The sequence below is a fragment of the Dipodomys merriami genome, unplaced genomic scaffold, assembly GCF_024711535.1.
Source record: "Dipodomys merriami isolate MVZ:Mamm:240054 unplaced genomic scaffold, mDipMer1.0.p SCAF_13, whole genome shotgun sequence".
NCBI classification, from domain to species: Eukaryota; Metazoa; Chordata; class Mammalia; order Rodentia; family Heteromyidae; genus Dipodomys; species Dipodomys merriami.
Window position 1 is genome coordinate 26,035,256 of NW_027202604.1, and position 14,881 is coordinate 26,050,136.

Sequence of the window (14,881 nt, forward strand, 5' to 3'; positions counted from 1 at the left end):
ACAATGTGGCATGTGGTGCATGCCACCATTAGCAAAGACAGAGATGATGAGTGTAGCTTGGTGGTGGAGCCTTGCTTACAATGTGTGAGGCTCTAGGTTCAATCTCTAGTCCTTAAAAAAAAAAAAGCAAACAATAAATTCCAAAGGACAAACTCCATAGCAGCTCTCCCAATGTGCATTAGAGGCGGGGCAGATGAGCATTTTCCAGCATCTCCCTCACAGCAATTCTGAAGCAACCAGGCTGAATTTTTGCTCTTGGAATCTCCACCTACTAATAAAGGGGGGGAAATTGTCCACTGCTTTGGAGAGCAAAGAAGCACACGTACATTTGTGTGTGGGAGCACTTGCCTCCATGAGTGTGAACACAGGTGTATATTTAAATGTGTGTCTTAGACACGTATTTGTTTCACAAGGCCAGAGCTACAGAATGACAGAGCAAGGTGACAGGGCTAGAGCAGAAGGCACACTCACTCACCGTGTCCCACATCACCACATACACGTCTGTGCTGAAGGAGTTGTTCATGTGCTGAGTGACATAAAGATTGAGAAAATCACAGAAGTGATGATACATGTTCACACCTGGCATGGGAACAAAAGAAAGCTATGTTAATGAAACCCAAAGAACAATGAATGAGCAGTTTCTATTCTATACCCATTGCTCAGCGTTTGGTAAACTTTTAATTTAAATAATGGGAGAAAACAAGGTGGGTGGGATTTTTTTTTTCCAGACTGGAAATGCTTTATACACAATTTACAAAGGTATTGGGTTCAAACATACTTTTTAGATGACTTGTTCAGAAAGTCAGAAATTCACTTTTTTATATATAATAAGTAGTAAATGATCAGTAAGGCCCTGGAGAGAGAATGTGTCAGCCTATTAAACTCAAAATACACCAAACTCTAGTCAGTGTCCAGGAGATTAATCATTATTCTTTAGGATTGCTCTTTTTCTTAAAAATAAATCAAACAAGCCAGGTGCCAGGGGCTCATGTCTGTAATCCTAGCTGGTTCAAAGCCAGCCCAGGCAAGAAAGTCTGTGAGACTCTTATCTCCAATTAACCAGAAAAAAAAACCCAAAAGTGGAGCTGTGGCTCAAGTGGTAGAGTGCCAGTTTTGAGCAAAAAAAAACTAAAGGTCAACACCCAGGCCCTGAGTTCAAGCCTCAGGACTGGCAATAAAAAAAAAAAAAAAAAAGAAAAAGAAAAAAAGAAAAAGGAGAAAGAAAAAGGAAATCAATCAAATAAGCATAAAGAACACTGGCAACTACTAACATTTGCCAGTTTTCTTTCTTGTGCAGTGTTGCTCATACCATTCTCTTGAGCAAACACTAAACAACTAAAAGAAGTGAACGTCTAGTCCTCTAATTGAAGTAACTGAATGACTATAAATACTGGAATCAGAAGAACCAGGTGAGTCCTAGCTCAGTTGCTCATAGGCAAGGTACTTAGGTATGTTTCTCAAGCCCACTTCTCCTATAGGATAGGAAATAATAAGTGCCAACTTGGTGAGGATGCACCTTTGGGTGCTGATCCCCGAGGTTCATGGGAAGACCTTTGTGGGGGGCCTCCCAGTTCAGATAAAGAGGGCTGTGGCTGTCACTATTCATAAGTTCACTCAAGTCACCAAAGAGAAAGAGATCATGCACCCCTTGATTTAGGAATGCATCACCACCAAAGAGAAAGAGATCATGCACCCCTTGATTTAGGAATGCATCACCCGGAAGTCAACCTAGAAATAGAAATCCTAGATGGGAAGATGTTCAAAGAAGTGACATGCAAAACATGACTTTTCAGGCTGGTGACATGTCAAGAGTGGCAGGAGCAAAGCCCTGAGTTCAAACCCCAATATTGCCAGAACGAAAGAGAGAAAGGAGAGAAAGTAGGGAGGAAGGGAGCGAGGGAGGGAAAAAGAAAGAGAGGAAGGGAAGGATGGAGGAAAAAGGAAGGAAGGAAGGAAGGAAGGAAGGAAGGAAGGAAGGAAGGAAGGAAGGAAGGAAGGAAGGAAGGAAGGAAAGAAGGAAGGAAGGAAGGAAGGAAGGGAGGAAGGAAGGAAGGGAGGGAGGGAGGGAGGGAGGGAATTAAAAAACAAGCTCATGCATTTTCAAGGAAGGAAAAAGCTGAGAAAAAAAGAAAGCCAGTGAGTCAAACACAGAAACTGCAAAATATTCTGACCTCATTTCCACAGAGAATAATAAAATTGTATGCCAGAAACAAAAGAGTGAAAACACCCAGTTTTTTTTTTCTTCCCAGTCCTGGGGCTTGAACTCAGCCTGGGCAATGTCCCTGAGCTTCTTTTCTCAAGGCTAGCACTCTACCACTTGAACCACAGCTCCACTTCCAGCCTTTTCTGTTTATGTGGTACTGAGGAATCGAACCCAGGGCTTCATGCATGCTAGATAAGCATTCTACCACTAAACCACATTCCCAGCCCCAACCCTTACTTCTTTTGCAGGCTGGAATCTTACATAAATGTTTGGAAAAGTTCAAGTTTTTCCTCCAGGAAAGTCTTGGGAAGGAACATATTTTCCAATTAACAAGAAAATAAAGTTCTCATAGAACACATTCCCCTCTCCCCAGGTGAACCACAAAGCTCACATTTGCTTCCAGGTAACATTTAGTGTGTTCATTGGCTGAGAACTATAGTTGTGTACACAATAACATTTATACCACAAAACATTTATAAATTCTCATTTATAAATGAGGTACCAAACATGGGCTTCATCTTGGAGAAATGTGCACCCTACTAAATTTTGTCCCATAGAAAGCTCATTCTCCCAAGGTAAAAGTTAAAAAGAGGAAAATTGGATGACAGTGTAAATTAGAAGGGAAAAAAAAGTAATGATTATAGGAAAGAAATAGTGCATGTCTACCTTCGCTTCCTATTCCCACTTTACATACTTTATTGCATAAGATCTGCATAAATTTCACAGTTAACACATTATTTGCCTCTTTTGTAGGCAGATCACAGCACCTTCTTTGCCCCCTTTTAAATTTGCATATTTATAAAAATGAGTTAGAACCTTGAACATAGAATTTTCACTTGGTCTTTCAGAGACGTAAACTTGTCTGATTTCTGAATCTAACCCTTTGTAATATAAGAATTATGACTTCAGAAGACAGAGCACACTAAAACTATGATCAATAAATTATGCTAATCCTTGAATATTTATAGCAGCAGTCTTTCTATATTTCATTGTAGGCCCAGCCTCTTATGAATTTTGATATGACACTGCACAGTAATCTTTGTCACTCAGGATGAGTGACATGATACCCTACAGCGTCTCTCTTCTCGCCCAGGCAAAAAGTTTACCAGACCTAGAGGCTGCCAGCATAAATAGAAAAATCATTCTCATGTATTTACAAAAATAGACTGCAGTGGTAACTTCCAGGACAAAAAACAATTATTTTGAAAGTACTGTACAGAGGGGTTACAATTACATGAGCAAGGTAATGAGTACATTTCTTATCAAGCATCGTTGCCTCCTCCTTTTTTTCCCCTTCCCATCCTTTCCCATCACCTCCCCACACCACACACCAAAGTTGTAAAATTCGTTTTTCGACATAACTACTTGTACATCTCATTGTTGCAATGGGTCCACCTGTATTCCTATTTAAACAATTTGTTTTTTCTTTAGTCATGGAAACAGTACTACAAAGTAAGCATAAGAGGTAACCACCTTCTTATTCACAGAAGTCTAATTAAATTTTAAAAAAAAATCATATTGAAGCCAGACACTAGTGGCTCACACCTGTAATCCTAGCTTCTCAAGAAGCTGAGATATGAAGCTTATGGTTTGAAGCCAGCCAAGGCAAGAAATTTGGTGAGACTCCTATCTCTAATTAAGCACCAAAAAAGCCAGAAGCAGAGCTATGGCTCAAGTGGTAGAGTGCTAGACTTAGGATAGAATTCAAGGCTCAGGACCACCCTTACACACACACACACACACACACACACACACACACACACACACACACACACACACACACACACACACACACACACACACACACACACACACACACACACACACACACACACACACACACACACACACACACACACACACACACACACACACACACCCCATAATGAGAGACTCTAAACCCATAGAAATCAGAAGGAGCAAATTTAGTTATAAAAAGTACACATATGTCTTGCTTCATCTTCTGATTGTGATTAAGCCACTTGTTTTAAAAATGAAAGTTTCTTCTATAAAACCAATAGTAACACATAACTGGAAGTTCAAACTTGTTCTACTTCAGGGAAGAAAAAAGCCTTAAAATATTCATTGAAAAGTTACATGTATTCACCTATGGCTCATACCTGTAATCCTAAGGAGGCCAAGATCTGAAAATTATGATTCGAAGCCATCCTAGGCAGGAAAATCCACAAGACTCTTATCTCCAGTAAACTACTCAAAACAAAGCCAGAAGTTCAAGTGATAGAGCACTAGCCTTGAGCCAAAAAGTCAGGAACAGCCCTGAATTCAAGCCCAAGGACCAGAACGAAAAGGAAAAAAAAAAAAAAGACTACTACATACAGAGAAAAAAATAGTCTCATTCACCAATATATAAATGACAAACAGTTACATATTGATAAGTTGTAATAACAGATAATACCAATAGACTAACTGCTCACCTGCATCCAATTTCATGAAATAAGTCGGTTTTTCAATAATAACATCACATTGAGCATCTTCTATAGGTCTGAAGTTGAGCTGAGTGTAGCTTTGTAGCTCAGCAAACCTGGAAAGATGGATTGTGATATAATTTCAATGATTCCTCCAAACTCCCCAATGCAATGTTGTAAATGAGGATCTATCACTGGGCAGGCAGCTTTTATTTCTAGTATGTACAAGACATGAACTCTTCATTTATATAGCTTGATACCACTTTTAATGTAAAGACAGGAAAAAAGCTATTTTAAATTTCACCCTAATGTACAAGACAGTTGTAATGGAAACCTAAAACAACAAAAAAGAACGTACATATTAGACTGGTTTAATAGTCTACCAGTGAAGCAACAAGATTTGGTATATACACTAGGACAAGGTCCTATCTATTGGGAGACTCAAAGGGCCAGAAAAGACAAGACCAGAAAGAGTCTCATGGTAGATTATTGGATTCTGAGAAAAGATTGCATCCCCTGAATATCTAATACCTCAGAAAGACAACACAAAGATAAACTTCTTTAAAGAACAGGAAGTCTATTTCTCAAAAAGGTCTTTCGAAGCTACATGATAGAATATTCTTCCAAACAAAAGAAGATAATCACAAGCATGTGAGAAGAGCTACCTAGAGTCCCTCAACTCTTCAGCTCAAGGCTAGCGCTCTACCACTTGAGCCACAGCGCCACTTCCGGCTTTTTTCTTTTTGCTTATGTGGTGCTGAGGAATCGAACCCGGGGCCTCAAGCATGCAAGGCAAGCGCTGTACCACTGAGCCACCTTCCCAGCCCTGAGACTTTTATCTCCAATAAACCACCAGAAAACTGGAAGTGGTGCTGTAGCTCAAGTAATAGAGCGCTAGCCTTGAGCTGAAGAGCTAAGGGACAGTGCTAGGCCCAGAGTTCAAGCCCCACTATCGACCACAAAAAGACAAAAAGCTCAAATGCAATATCAAAAATATCATGATAGCTTCAAAAACATGTCCATCATTAGAACAAATCATGTTAAGTGAGGTAAGCCAAGCTCAGAGAGACAAACAATGCATGTTCTCTCTGACATGCAGATATTAGCTCTAAAATACACTGGGATATGATAAATTGCACAGAACTCTAGATACACACAATGAGAGCAAAAGAGGATACTCTTAGGCAAAAAACACAAAGGCACAATGCCTAAGTGCCTCTTCATATTTACATAAAATTATATATATACATACATACATTCCAAGCTATGGAAACAAGAGATCTCCCTTTTCTTTTTTAAAAAGTTTTAGATTTCAGTTTTTTTATTTTCTGGTGATTCTGTCCTCTTTTTCTTATGTATGGTGTATTCACATGTATACCTTTGGGAGGGTAGCAGACAGGATGTAGAACTCAAGGAAAATAGGGTGAAAAAGTACAGCAGTGGAACCCATTGGACATGATGAAGTGAACTATATAGCTCGAGAGCGGAGGTGGGAGGCAGGGGCTGGGAGAGAGTGAGCGAACAGAAGACACTGTACGAAAAGAAACGGACTCATGGGGCTGGGAAGGTGGCTCAGTGGTAGAGCGCTTGCCTTGCATGCCTGAGGCCCTGAGTTCAATTCCTCAGCACCACATAAACAGAAAAGGCCGGAAGTGGCACTGTGGCTCAAGTAGAGCACTAGCCTTGAGCTGAAGAGCTGAGGGACAGCGCCCAGGCCCAGAGTTCAGGCCCCATGACTGGCAAAAAAAAAAGAAAAGAAAAGAAAAGAAACATACTCATTACTTGACTCATGTCGTTGTAAACCCTCTGTACAACACCTCTATAAAAACAATAAAGTATATTAATTTAAAAAAATATGTCCACAGATTCCTTCGTATTTCTTTCTCAAAGAGGTAGTTGTTCATTCCATGCCCTTGACTTCAGGCATAATTTAGTGGCTCGTTTCTAACTGAGAACCCAGGAGAAGGGAGCATAGGTCACACCTGAGATGACTTTATATGAACGCCGTGGCCTCTGTCATGAGCACATGCTCTCTGACACCTCCTGCCTCAGAAGCTAGCTGTCTTGCTGTGAGCAGAACTGCTATGAGAACCATGGAGTAATAACTGCATTCACTGGCCAGTAATCAGAGAGGAAATGAGGCTTACAACACCCTGAGTGAGCTTAGAAATACATTTTCTAGGTGTAGTTGAGTCTACAGATGGCTGGCTACAGCCATTTGACTTCAACCTCACAAGAGCCCTAGTTAAGCTGATTGCAAATCTGACCATCAGAGGCAGGTATTCAATGTGTGTCTATCAGTCCGAGCCATAGATAATATATACAAATGCCCCTAAGGTATAATTGGAATAATGTGTTACACAGCAATAAATAACCACAGAGAACTATGATATGGAGTCAGATTTCAAAATATACTAGGAATGAGCCAGGCACTGGTAGTTCACACCTGTAATCCTAGCTACTCAAGAGGCTGAGATCAAAGCCAGCCTGGGCAGGAAAGTCCATGATACTCTTAGCAACAACCAGAAAACCAGACGTGGCACTGTGGCTCAACATGGTAGAGAGCTTACCTTGAGCTATGCACGTGTACACACACACACACACACACACACACACACACACACTCACACACACTCACACACACGGAATGAAAACACTCAATAGAATACAGGAAGTATCTGCTGCAAACTTCTGTTATGTAACAGGGGAAACTTCATTGCACTAAATGAAAGGAGCATAGATTATTTTTCTCAACATGGAAGCTTAGCCTGGAAAACTAACATTACATAAGAGAAGTTTGTGAGTATGCCAATGACTCACACCTCTAATCCTAGCTGCTTAGTGTGCTGAGATTGGAGGATCATGGTTCAAAGCCAGCCTGGGCAGGAAAGTTCGTGAGATGCTTATCTCCAATTAACCACCAAAAAGCAGGAAAGTGAAGGTGGCTTAAGTAGTGGAGCACCAGCTTTAAGCAAAAAAGTCAAGTGGAAGGGTAAGGCCTTGAGTTCAAACCCCACTTTTTGTATCTTTATTATATATTTCAATCCATGCACATTTTCAAAAGTTTTCCCCAAAAGGAACCCTATTGCACTGCTGGTGGGAATGTAAACTAATACAACCACTCTGGATGGTAGTTTGAAGGTTCCTCGAGAAACTAAACATAGAACTTTCCCATGACCCAGCCAGACCACTCTTGGACATCTTCCCAAAATATTACAAGTCAGAATATGATAAAGACATTTGAACATCTATGTTCATTGTTGCACTATTCACCATAGCCTAGTTACGGATATAGCCCAGATGCCCTACAAGAGTGGATTAAAAAAACTGTACCTATACACAATGGAATTTTAAACAGCCATTAGAAAGAATATTATATCATTTGCAGGGAAATGGATGGATCTAGAACAAATCATGTTAAGTGAGGTGAGCCAAGCTCAGACAGAAAAATGTCACATTATCTCTCATATGCACATAAATTATACAGCATTCCCACAGTGAGATCAAAGGAGGATACTCAAGAGAGAAACACAAAAGCACAGTGCCTATGTGCTTCTGATTATGTGACATTTATTGAACTGAAAACAAGAGGGCTTTTCTTGGTTGTTTTTGTTTTCTTTTCTTTTTGTCTTGTTTATTCATGTATTTGTCTTTGGAGGGGTAAGCGGGGCACAGAAATGGAGGGAAAAAGGTTGGGTAGACAAATGCAGCAGAAGTACTCACTAGACACTATGTTGAAAATTAAATGTGCAATGTGTGGGTTGGGATGGGAAGGAAAACCGAGAGAGATCAAGAGAAGGGGGGAACCACTGTCCAAAAAGAAATGTACTCAGTACCTGACTTATGCGATTGTAACCCCTCTGTACATCACCTTCATAATAACAAAAAAAATTAAGAGTTTTCCCTAAAATACATGTAGCAAATATGAGTTAATAAGAATTCATTTTGAATGGATTTTTCCTTTCATTTACAAATAATAAATACTATATGATAACTTCCCAATATTTTATAAACATATATTCACTTCAGAGACATATGAGGGGCTCAACTGTAACCATCACACTTTAGAAACAAAAGTGTGTACAAATTAAGTGATGATTTCCAGTTTAGAATCCTCCCCAAAAGTTGAAGCACCAAAAGCAAAAGGAAATACTTTTAAAACATATGTTTTAAGAAGAAATAATCATGTACCAAGATTGCAGGGGACTTTTGTGCTGACCTTCAGACATCAATGCACGAACATCTAGTTTACAGCGTCCTCCAATTTCACCCCTCTTGAAGAAATCTTCTTTGAATCTAGTGTATAATATAAATAAAGTTGAGTTGGTTTTTTTCTGTTTTCTTTTTGGGGGGCTAGGGTCCTAGGGCTTGAACTCAGGACCTGGGCACTCTACCTTAGCTTTTACACTCCAAGCTAGCACTCTATCTCTTGAGCCACAGCTCCACATCTGGCATTTTATTGGTTAATGGAAGATAAGAGTCTCATGGACTTTCCTACCTGGGTTGGCTTCACACTGTGATCCTCAGATCTGAGCCTCCTGAGTAGCTAAGATTATAAGCATGAGCCACCAGTGCTCAGCAGAATATTGTTTTCATGACTCAAACTTCTGTGTTGTAACTAAGGGGAATTACTAGCCTCCCAAACACATCTGATCCGTGAACTGGATTCCTGATGGTGCTCCCCTAAGACCACATCTCAAGTAGCAATGTGGCTATCCTAGTTGGTGATAGTATACTCTATGATATTTACCTAGCAGTAAAGTCACCTAACAATACATTTTCTTTTTTTTTTCTTTTTCTTTTTTTTTTTTTTGGTGCCAGTCCTGGAACTTCAACTCAGGGCCTGGACTCTTATCAATGAGCTATTTTGCTCAAGACTAGCACTTTACAACTTGAGCCACAGTTCTACTTCCAGCTTTTTGGTGTATAATTAGAGATAAGAGTCTCATGGACTTTTCTGCCCAGACTAGCTTTGAATCACCATCCTCAGATCTCAGCCTCCTGAGTAGTTAGTATTACAGGTATGAGCCACCAGTGCCCAGCTTTAACAATGCATTTTCATAATGCATTGCCATCATTAAGGGAAACAAGGCTGTATTTAAAATAGAAAATGGAAAAGCAACTCAAAAGTAGGAGAATCATATAAGGGACTCGATTTGACCACAACACAATCAACCCCAAACCAATCGGAGTCCCTATTCCTTTACCCATTGCCCAACTCCTCAGCTAGTTTACTATGAAGAAGTCAATCCAGCGTGTAGCTGGGACCTAAACATACTTCAAACTTTGGTTATCTTCTAGTATCACCATGTAAGTACCTGTCATGATTTCTCTTGATGCTCCTTAAGTCAAGGTAAAGGTTAGTTGCTCTGCAATACTGAAGGTAACGGGAACATACCAGACTTGAATCGCTCTGATATAAGGTCGGGAGAAAAAAGAAATACAAAGCAGTGAATTAACATTGCAAGGAGTAGCAGACTCTACTAGACATGTTGGCAGTGTGAACCCTCCCAAAATGATGGACAGTCACAGCCTACATCTGTCTTGAAATGTCTCAGTTTTTTTTCTTGAGACATAATTTATTTTTATTTTCTTGACACAGTCTCACTATGTAACACAGGATAGCCTTAAACCTATAATCTACCTGCTTCTACCTCCTGTGAGTTTGAATTACAGGTTTGTACTGCCTACCCAGCTTGGTTCAAGAGTTAGAGCCAGAAGTTATATAGGTGATTCAGTTCACTTTCCTTTACAAAAAAATTACCCGGAACTATTTCTACCCTCAGCTATGTTGAAAAGATGTTTTTCAAAGATGAGCCAAAGAAAACAAGCAAGAATGCACAAGAAGAAGACATTTAAATGCAAGGCTTGTAAGCAAGGGCAGTTTGCCTATTTTAATAAGAGGTACTTTCTGCAAAGTTTCCCATAAGCCTGTAAGAGTCACCATCTCAACATTAACAGGAAGGTGATTCTCTCTACATAGAGAACAAAATAACTGAAGAGTCAACTGCCAGAGCGCGTTTCAATTTCAACCAATCTAATTTGTACTCAAAGAAGGGTGTGCTTCAAAAACTTCCCTGCTCTGGATTTTATTTCGGCATTTAAATGTTCTTTGATTATTTTTCTCTCAAATATCCAGTGACAATGGAGAAGTTGCTCAGCTCCTGTGAGGACCCTGTTTTCTACTCTTGAAAATCATATCAGATCCTGGCACCTATGGCTTACTCATATAATCCTAGCTATTCAGGAGGCTGAGATCTGAGGACCCTGGTTCAAAGTCAAGCAGGCAGGAAAGTTCCTAAGACTCTAACTACAACTAGCCATCAAACAAAGCCAGAAGTAGAAAAAACTAAGCAACAGCTTTTAGGCCCTGAGTTCAAGCCCCAGTAATAGTGCGTGCACGCACACATACACACACACACACACACACACACACACAAATTTGTATCAGTGTATCATTTGTATTTACTGTAAGACTTGTGAGACTCAAACTAGACAATATACAGAAAAGCTTTCTTCAAACAATCAAGTGGTAAGCAAACATTTGTGATACGTTGCCTGTCCCAAATGATCTGAGAAGGCATTTGTTAAGATTCTTTCCGTCACTCTTTTCTTCCTTTCTTTCTCTCTCTTCCTCTCCTTCCTTCCTTCCTTCTGCCAGAGAGTTTAAACTCAAGGACCAACACTTACTCAGCTTGCTTGCTCACAGCTGTCATTCTACTATTTGAGCCACCCCTCTAAGCCCAAATTTTGCTGGTTAATTGGAGAGAGTCTCTCAGAGTTTTCTGCCTGAGATACTGTCAAACTGTGATCCTCCAGATCTCAGCCTCCTGAGTAGTTACAGGCATGAGCCACTGATATCCTGCTCAATTTCTCTTCGTTAGTATATATGATGGGGAAAGGAAGGATTCCATTTTTTAAAAATATATTTCAGCTACCTCAAAATATGACTATCTGATGTATATGTGACAATGAGAACAAGGCTTCCAAAGAAAACAAATGATTTATTTTAGGATGTTAAATAAAATTCTGAGCCCAAGATGGTGGAGTATACTGATAATCCCAGCACCAGAGAGGCCAAAAGGTTAAGGCTAGGCTCAACTACATGATAAGACTTGTCCTGTAGGGTCTTGTCAAAAAAGTTCTAAGCCAATAAACGAAACTGAGAGGTTCCTTTCATTGTACCACTTATCTTGTTTTTCTATTACAGTCTAACAAGAGAGTATGATACTAGGCGATAAAGCTTCTTTGTGGAGCTAAACACACCATTTCCTGTGGCTGGCAGAGTGCATGCATTCCATCCAGTCGCTCCCTGGCGTAGCCAAAGTCAGCTTGTTTCCAGAATATGTCAGCTGCCGATTCCAGGGTGTCCGTCCTATTTTATAAAAAAAAAAAAAAAAGATTCCGAGGTTTTTTGTTTTTTTTCCTTTTCCTGGAACTTAAACTTCATGTGTATATGTGTGTATGTGTGCACCTGTATTCAGAGCCTTACACTCTCCCTTGCCTTTTTTATTCAAGGCTTGCACTCTGTGCTTGAGTCACATCTCTACTCCTAGCTTTTTGCTGGTTAGTTGGAGATAAGAGTCTCATAGACTTTTCTGCCCAGATGGCTTCAAACCATGATCCTCAGATCTCAGCCTCCTGAGTAGCTAGGATTATAGGAGTGAGTCACCAGGGACTGGCTTGAATTTATTTTCTACAGGTTCAAGTGCTAGAAGTCTTTTATTCTTCTTTGAATTCATTTGATCTTATTATAGTTTGCCCACAACTATCCCTCTGTACATCAAGTTACTATATAATAAGTTAATTATAGATTTGATCCCTTCTAATGAAAAGAGAAAACAGAACTTTCTGAGCTCAGGGTCATCAGGAACTCCTAGCTACTGTATTTTCTGGCTACTGTATTTTTCTTCACCCTTTGACTCTGCATGCATTGAAAGTACTAATTATAGTTGTCACTTCCTTCCACAACCCACAGGAAAGCATCCATTTATCTTCTAAGCTTGTACATTAGAGCAAGAGTGGGGAAGGAGTCTTTAGCCCAGCGGTTTTCTCCCCTTTGGTAGAGGAAATGACAGATTTCTACCCCAGTGTGAGGTACTCAAGTTGAATTCAAGACTGGATATGCAAAATAATATCTAAAAAACCATGATCTAACCATAAAAGATTCTGGCTGAGAATGAGGACATCAATATGTGGTTCAGGAAAAGAAAGGAGTGAATCTACACGGAAACTTACCATCCCAGGTCCACGTAGCTGCAGACAGGGTAACCAAATCTGAACTCTGGTTTGCAGGATTTCTCATAACCCCAGCAGGACTTTAGATTTGCTAAGTGTTTCTAGAACATAGAGTGCAGACATTTAGATTGGTCTTCCTTCTAATGTTTAGAGAAGACCCTTCGCTTTCTTTTGTTCCACTAAGAAAGCAAACCTTCCTAGACCTTTAACATTTGTATTTTACAACATATATGCATGTGATAGAAGTGAGCAAGGCTAGGCAATGGCGATTCACATCTAATCCTAGCTACTCAAGAGGCTGAGATCTGAAGATTGATGTTCAAAGGTCAACAAATTCTTATCTCCAATTAACCAGCAAAAAGCTCTGAGCAAAAACAAGGAGGAGGAGGAGGATGGGGAAGGAAGAAAGAGGGAAGGAGAAGGAATGGCAGAAGGAGAGGAAGGAGAGAAGCGGAAGAAGGGGAGGAAAGAGAGGTGAAGGAAGAAGAAGGAGGAGGAGGAGGAGGAGAAGGAGAAGGAGAAGAAGGAGAAGAAGGAGAAGGAGAAAAAGGAGGAGGAGGAAGAAGAAGAGGAGGAGGCAGAGAAGGAGGAGAGGGGGCAATGGGGGAGAGGGGAAGAGGAGGAAGGGGAGGGGGAAGGGGGAGGAAGAAAAGGAGGGGGGAGGAGGAGGGGGAGGAAGAAGAGAGGAAAGAGGAAGAGGAGGAAGAAGAAGAGGAAGAAGAAAAAGAAAAGCAGCAGCAACAGTAGCTAGAATAAGTTCTAAGAAGAGCAATCTCAAAGCTCCTTTTGGGTTTTTTATTGTACTTGGGTTTGAACTCAGAGCCTTCTACTTGCTAGGCTGGCATGATACCCATTAAACCACTCCTCCAACCTGTTTTTTACTGGTCATTTTTAGGATAGGGTCTTGCCTGGGCATATGCCTGAGCCTTAATCCACCTATTTTAAGCTTCCCAAGGTGGCTGGGATGATAGGCATGCACACCCACCTTCCCTCTATGGAGATGGAGTCTCATGGACTTTTCTCTCCAGGGCTGCCCTGGATCCTTCCCATCTCAGCCTCCTACATAACTTGAGATGACAGGTGCACAATACCGCACCCAGCTATGGGTTGAGAAAAGGGGGTGTATGAATTTCTTTTCCCAGGCTGGCTTCAAATTATGTTCCCACCATTCTCAGCCTCCCAAGTAGTTAGGATTGCAGGTGTGAGCCTGGTACCTGGACAGTCTCAACGTTCTTACAATGGTCATTTCTCACTGTCTCATCAGTTCTCCCATCAAAGCCTCCATTTTATTTACCTAGACTGCCAAAGACCAGTGTGGAATTGGAACTTCTTGAAGGAGCTTTTAAAAGCTTCTCAGAGAGCAAATCATTCTAAAATCAGTCCCTAAAAAAAGGGTGGGGTGGGGGGAAACGAAGTGAATTTTCTGTTACCCAAAACAGAGTTGAACTAAATGGATCGCTCCTTTAGTCATCAATTAAGGTCAGAGACACCGGACAAGGTCAACACACCACAGCCCTGAGGGACACAGCTGCTACCAGCCAGTACTCCTCCTCTGTAAGGGCCCAGGAGCAAAGCTGGCCTGCTTCCAGGATTGTTTTTCCATCTGCTTCCTGTGCCAGCACCATGGGAAAGGAAATGCCACTTCATGCCCAGCTTTGATCTCCAAGGCCGCCCAGAGCCTCATAATGTGCTCGCCTTTGAGGCCTTTCCAAGCCCACCAGCTTAATTATTTGGAGACAGGCTGGGGCATCATTACTGAAATTAAGTGCTAAGAGACCTCTTTAAGTGTGGTGGAAAAAAGAAGAGGTGTGAATTTTTTTTTTCCTTTGAACAACATGTGCTCTTTCCAAATTTGCTTCATTCAGGGAATATACAGACGATATTAGCCGCCAATTTACTCCAGGGGTGCATTTGATTTTAAGTTTCACCCTTGTGACTAGGACATGTAAGCCAATTTTGTCACTTAGCAGTATTAGATAAAGATAATGACTGGCTCATGAGGACAGCAGAAGGA

General features: G+C 40.7%; 1 protein-coding gene across 2 annotated transcripts in view; it reads right to left on the bottom strand.

The window, feature by feature from the left end:
- Positions 1-14,881, bottom strand: part of Eogt (EGF domain specific O-linked N-acetylglucosamine transferase) — a 34,388-nt gene that overhangs the window by 13,522 nt on the left and 5,985 nt on the right. For both annotated transcript variants that reach the window (XM_070018927.1, XM_070018928.1), the window contains exons 5-10: positions 12,868-12,968; positions 11,896-12,004; positions 9,948-10,042; positions 8,821-8,925; positions 4,639-4,745; positions 476-579 (exon numbers count right to left, since the gene is read on the bottom strand). In XM_070018927.1, coding sequence (XP_069875028.1) covers positions 476-579; positions 4,639-4,745; positions 8,821-8,925; positions 9,948-10,042; positions 11,896-12,004; positions 12,868-12,968 — 621 coding nt within the window. The remainder of the gene's footprint in view (positions 1-475; positions 580-4,638; positions 4,746-8,820; positions 8,926-9,947; positions 10,043-11,895; positions 12,005-12,867; positions 12,969-14,881) is intronic.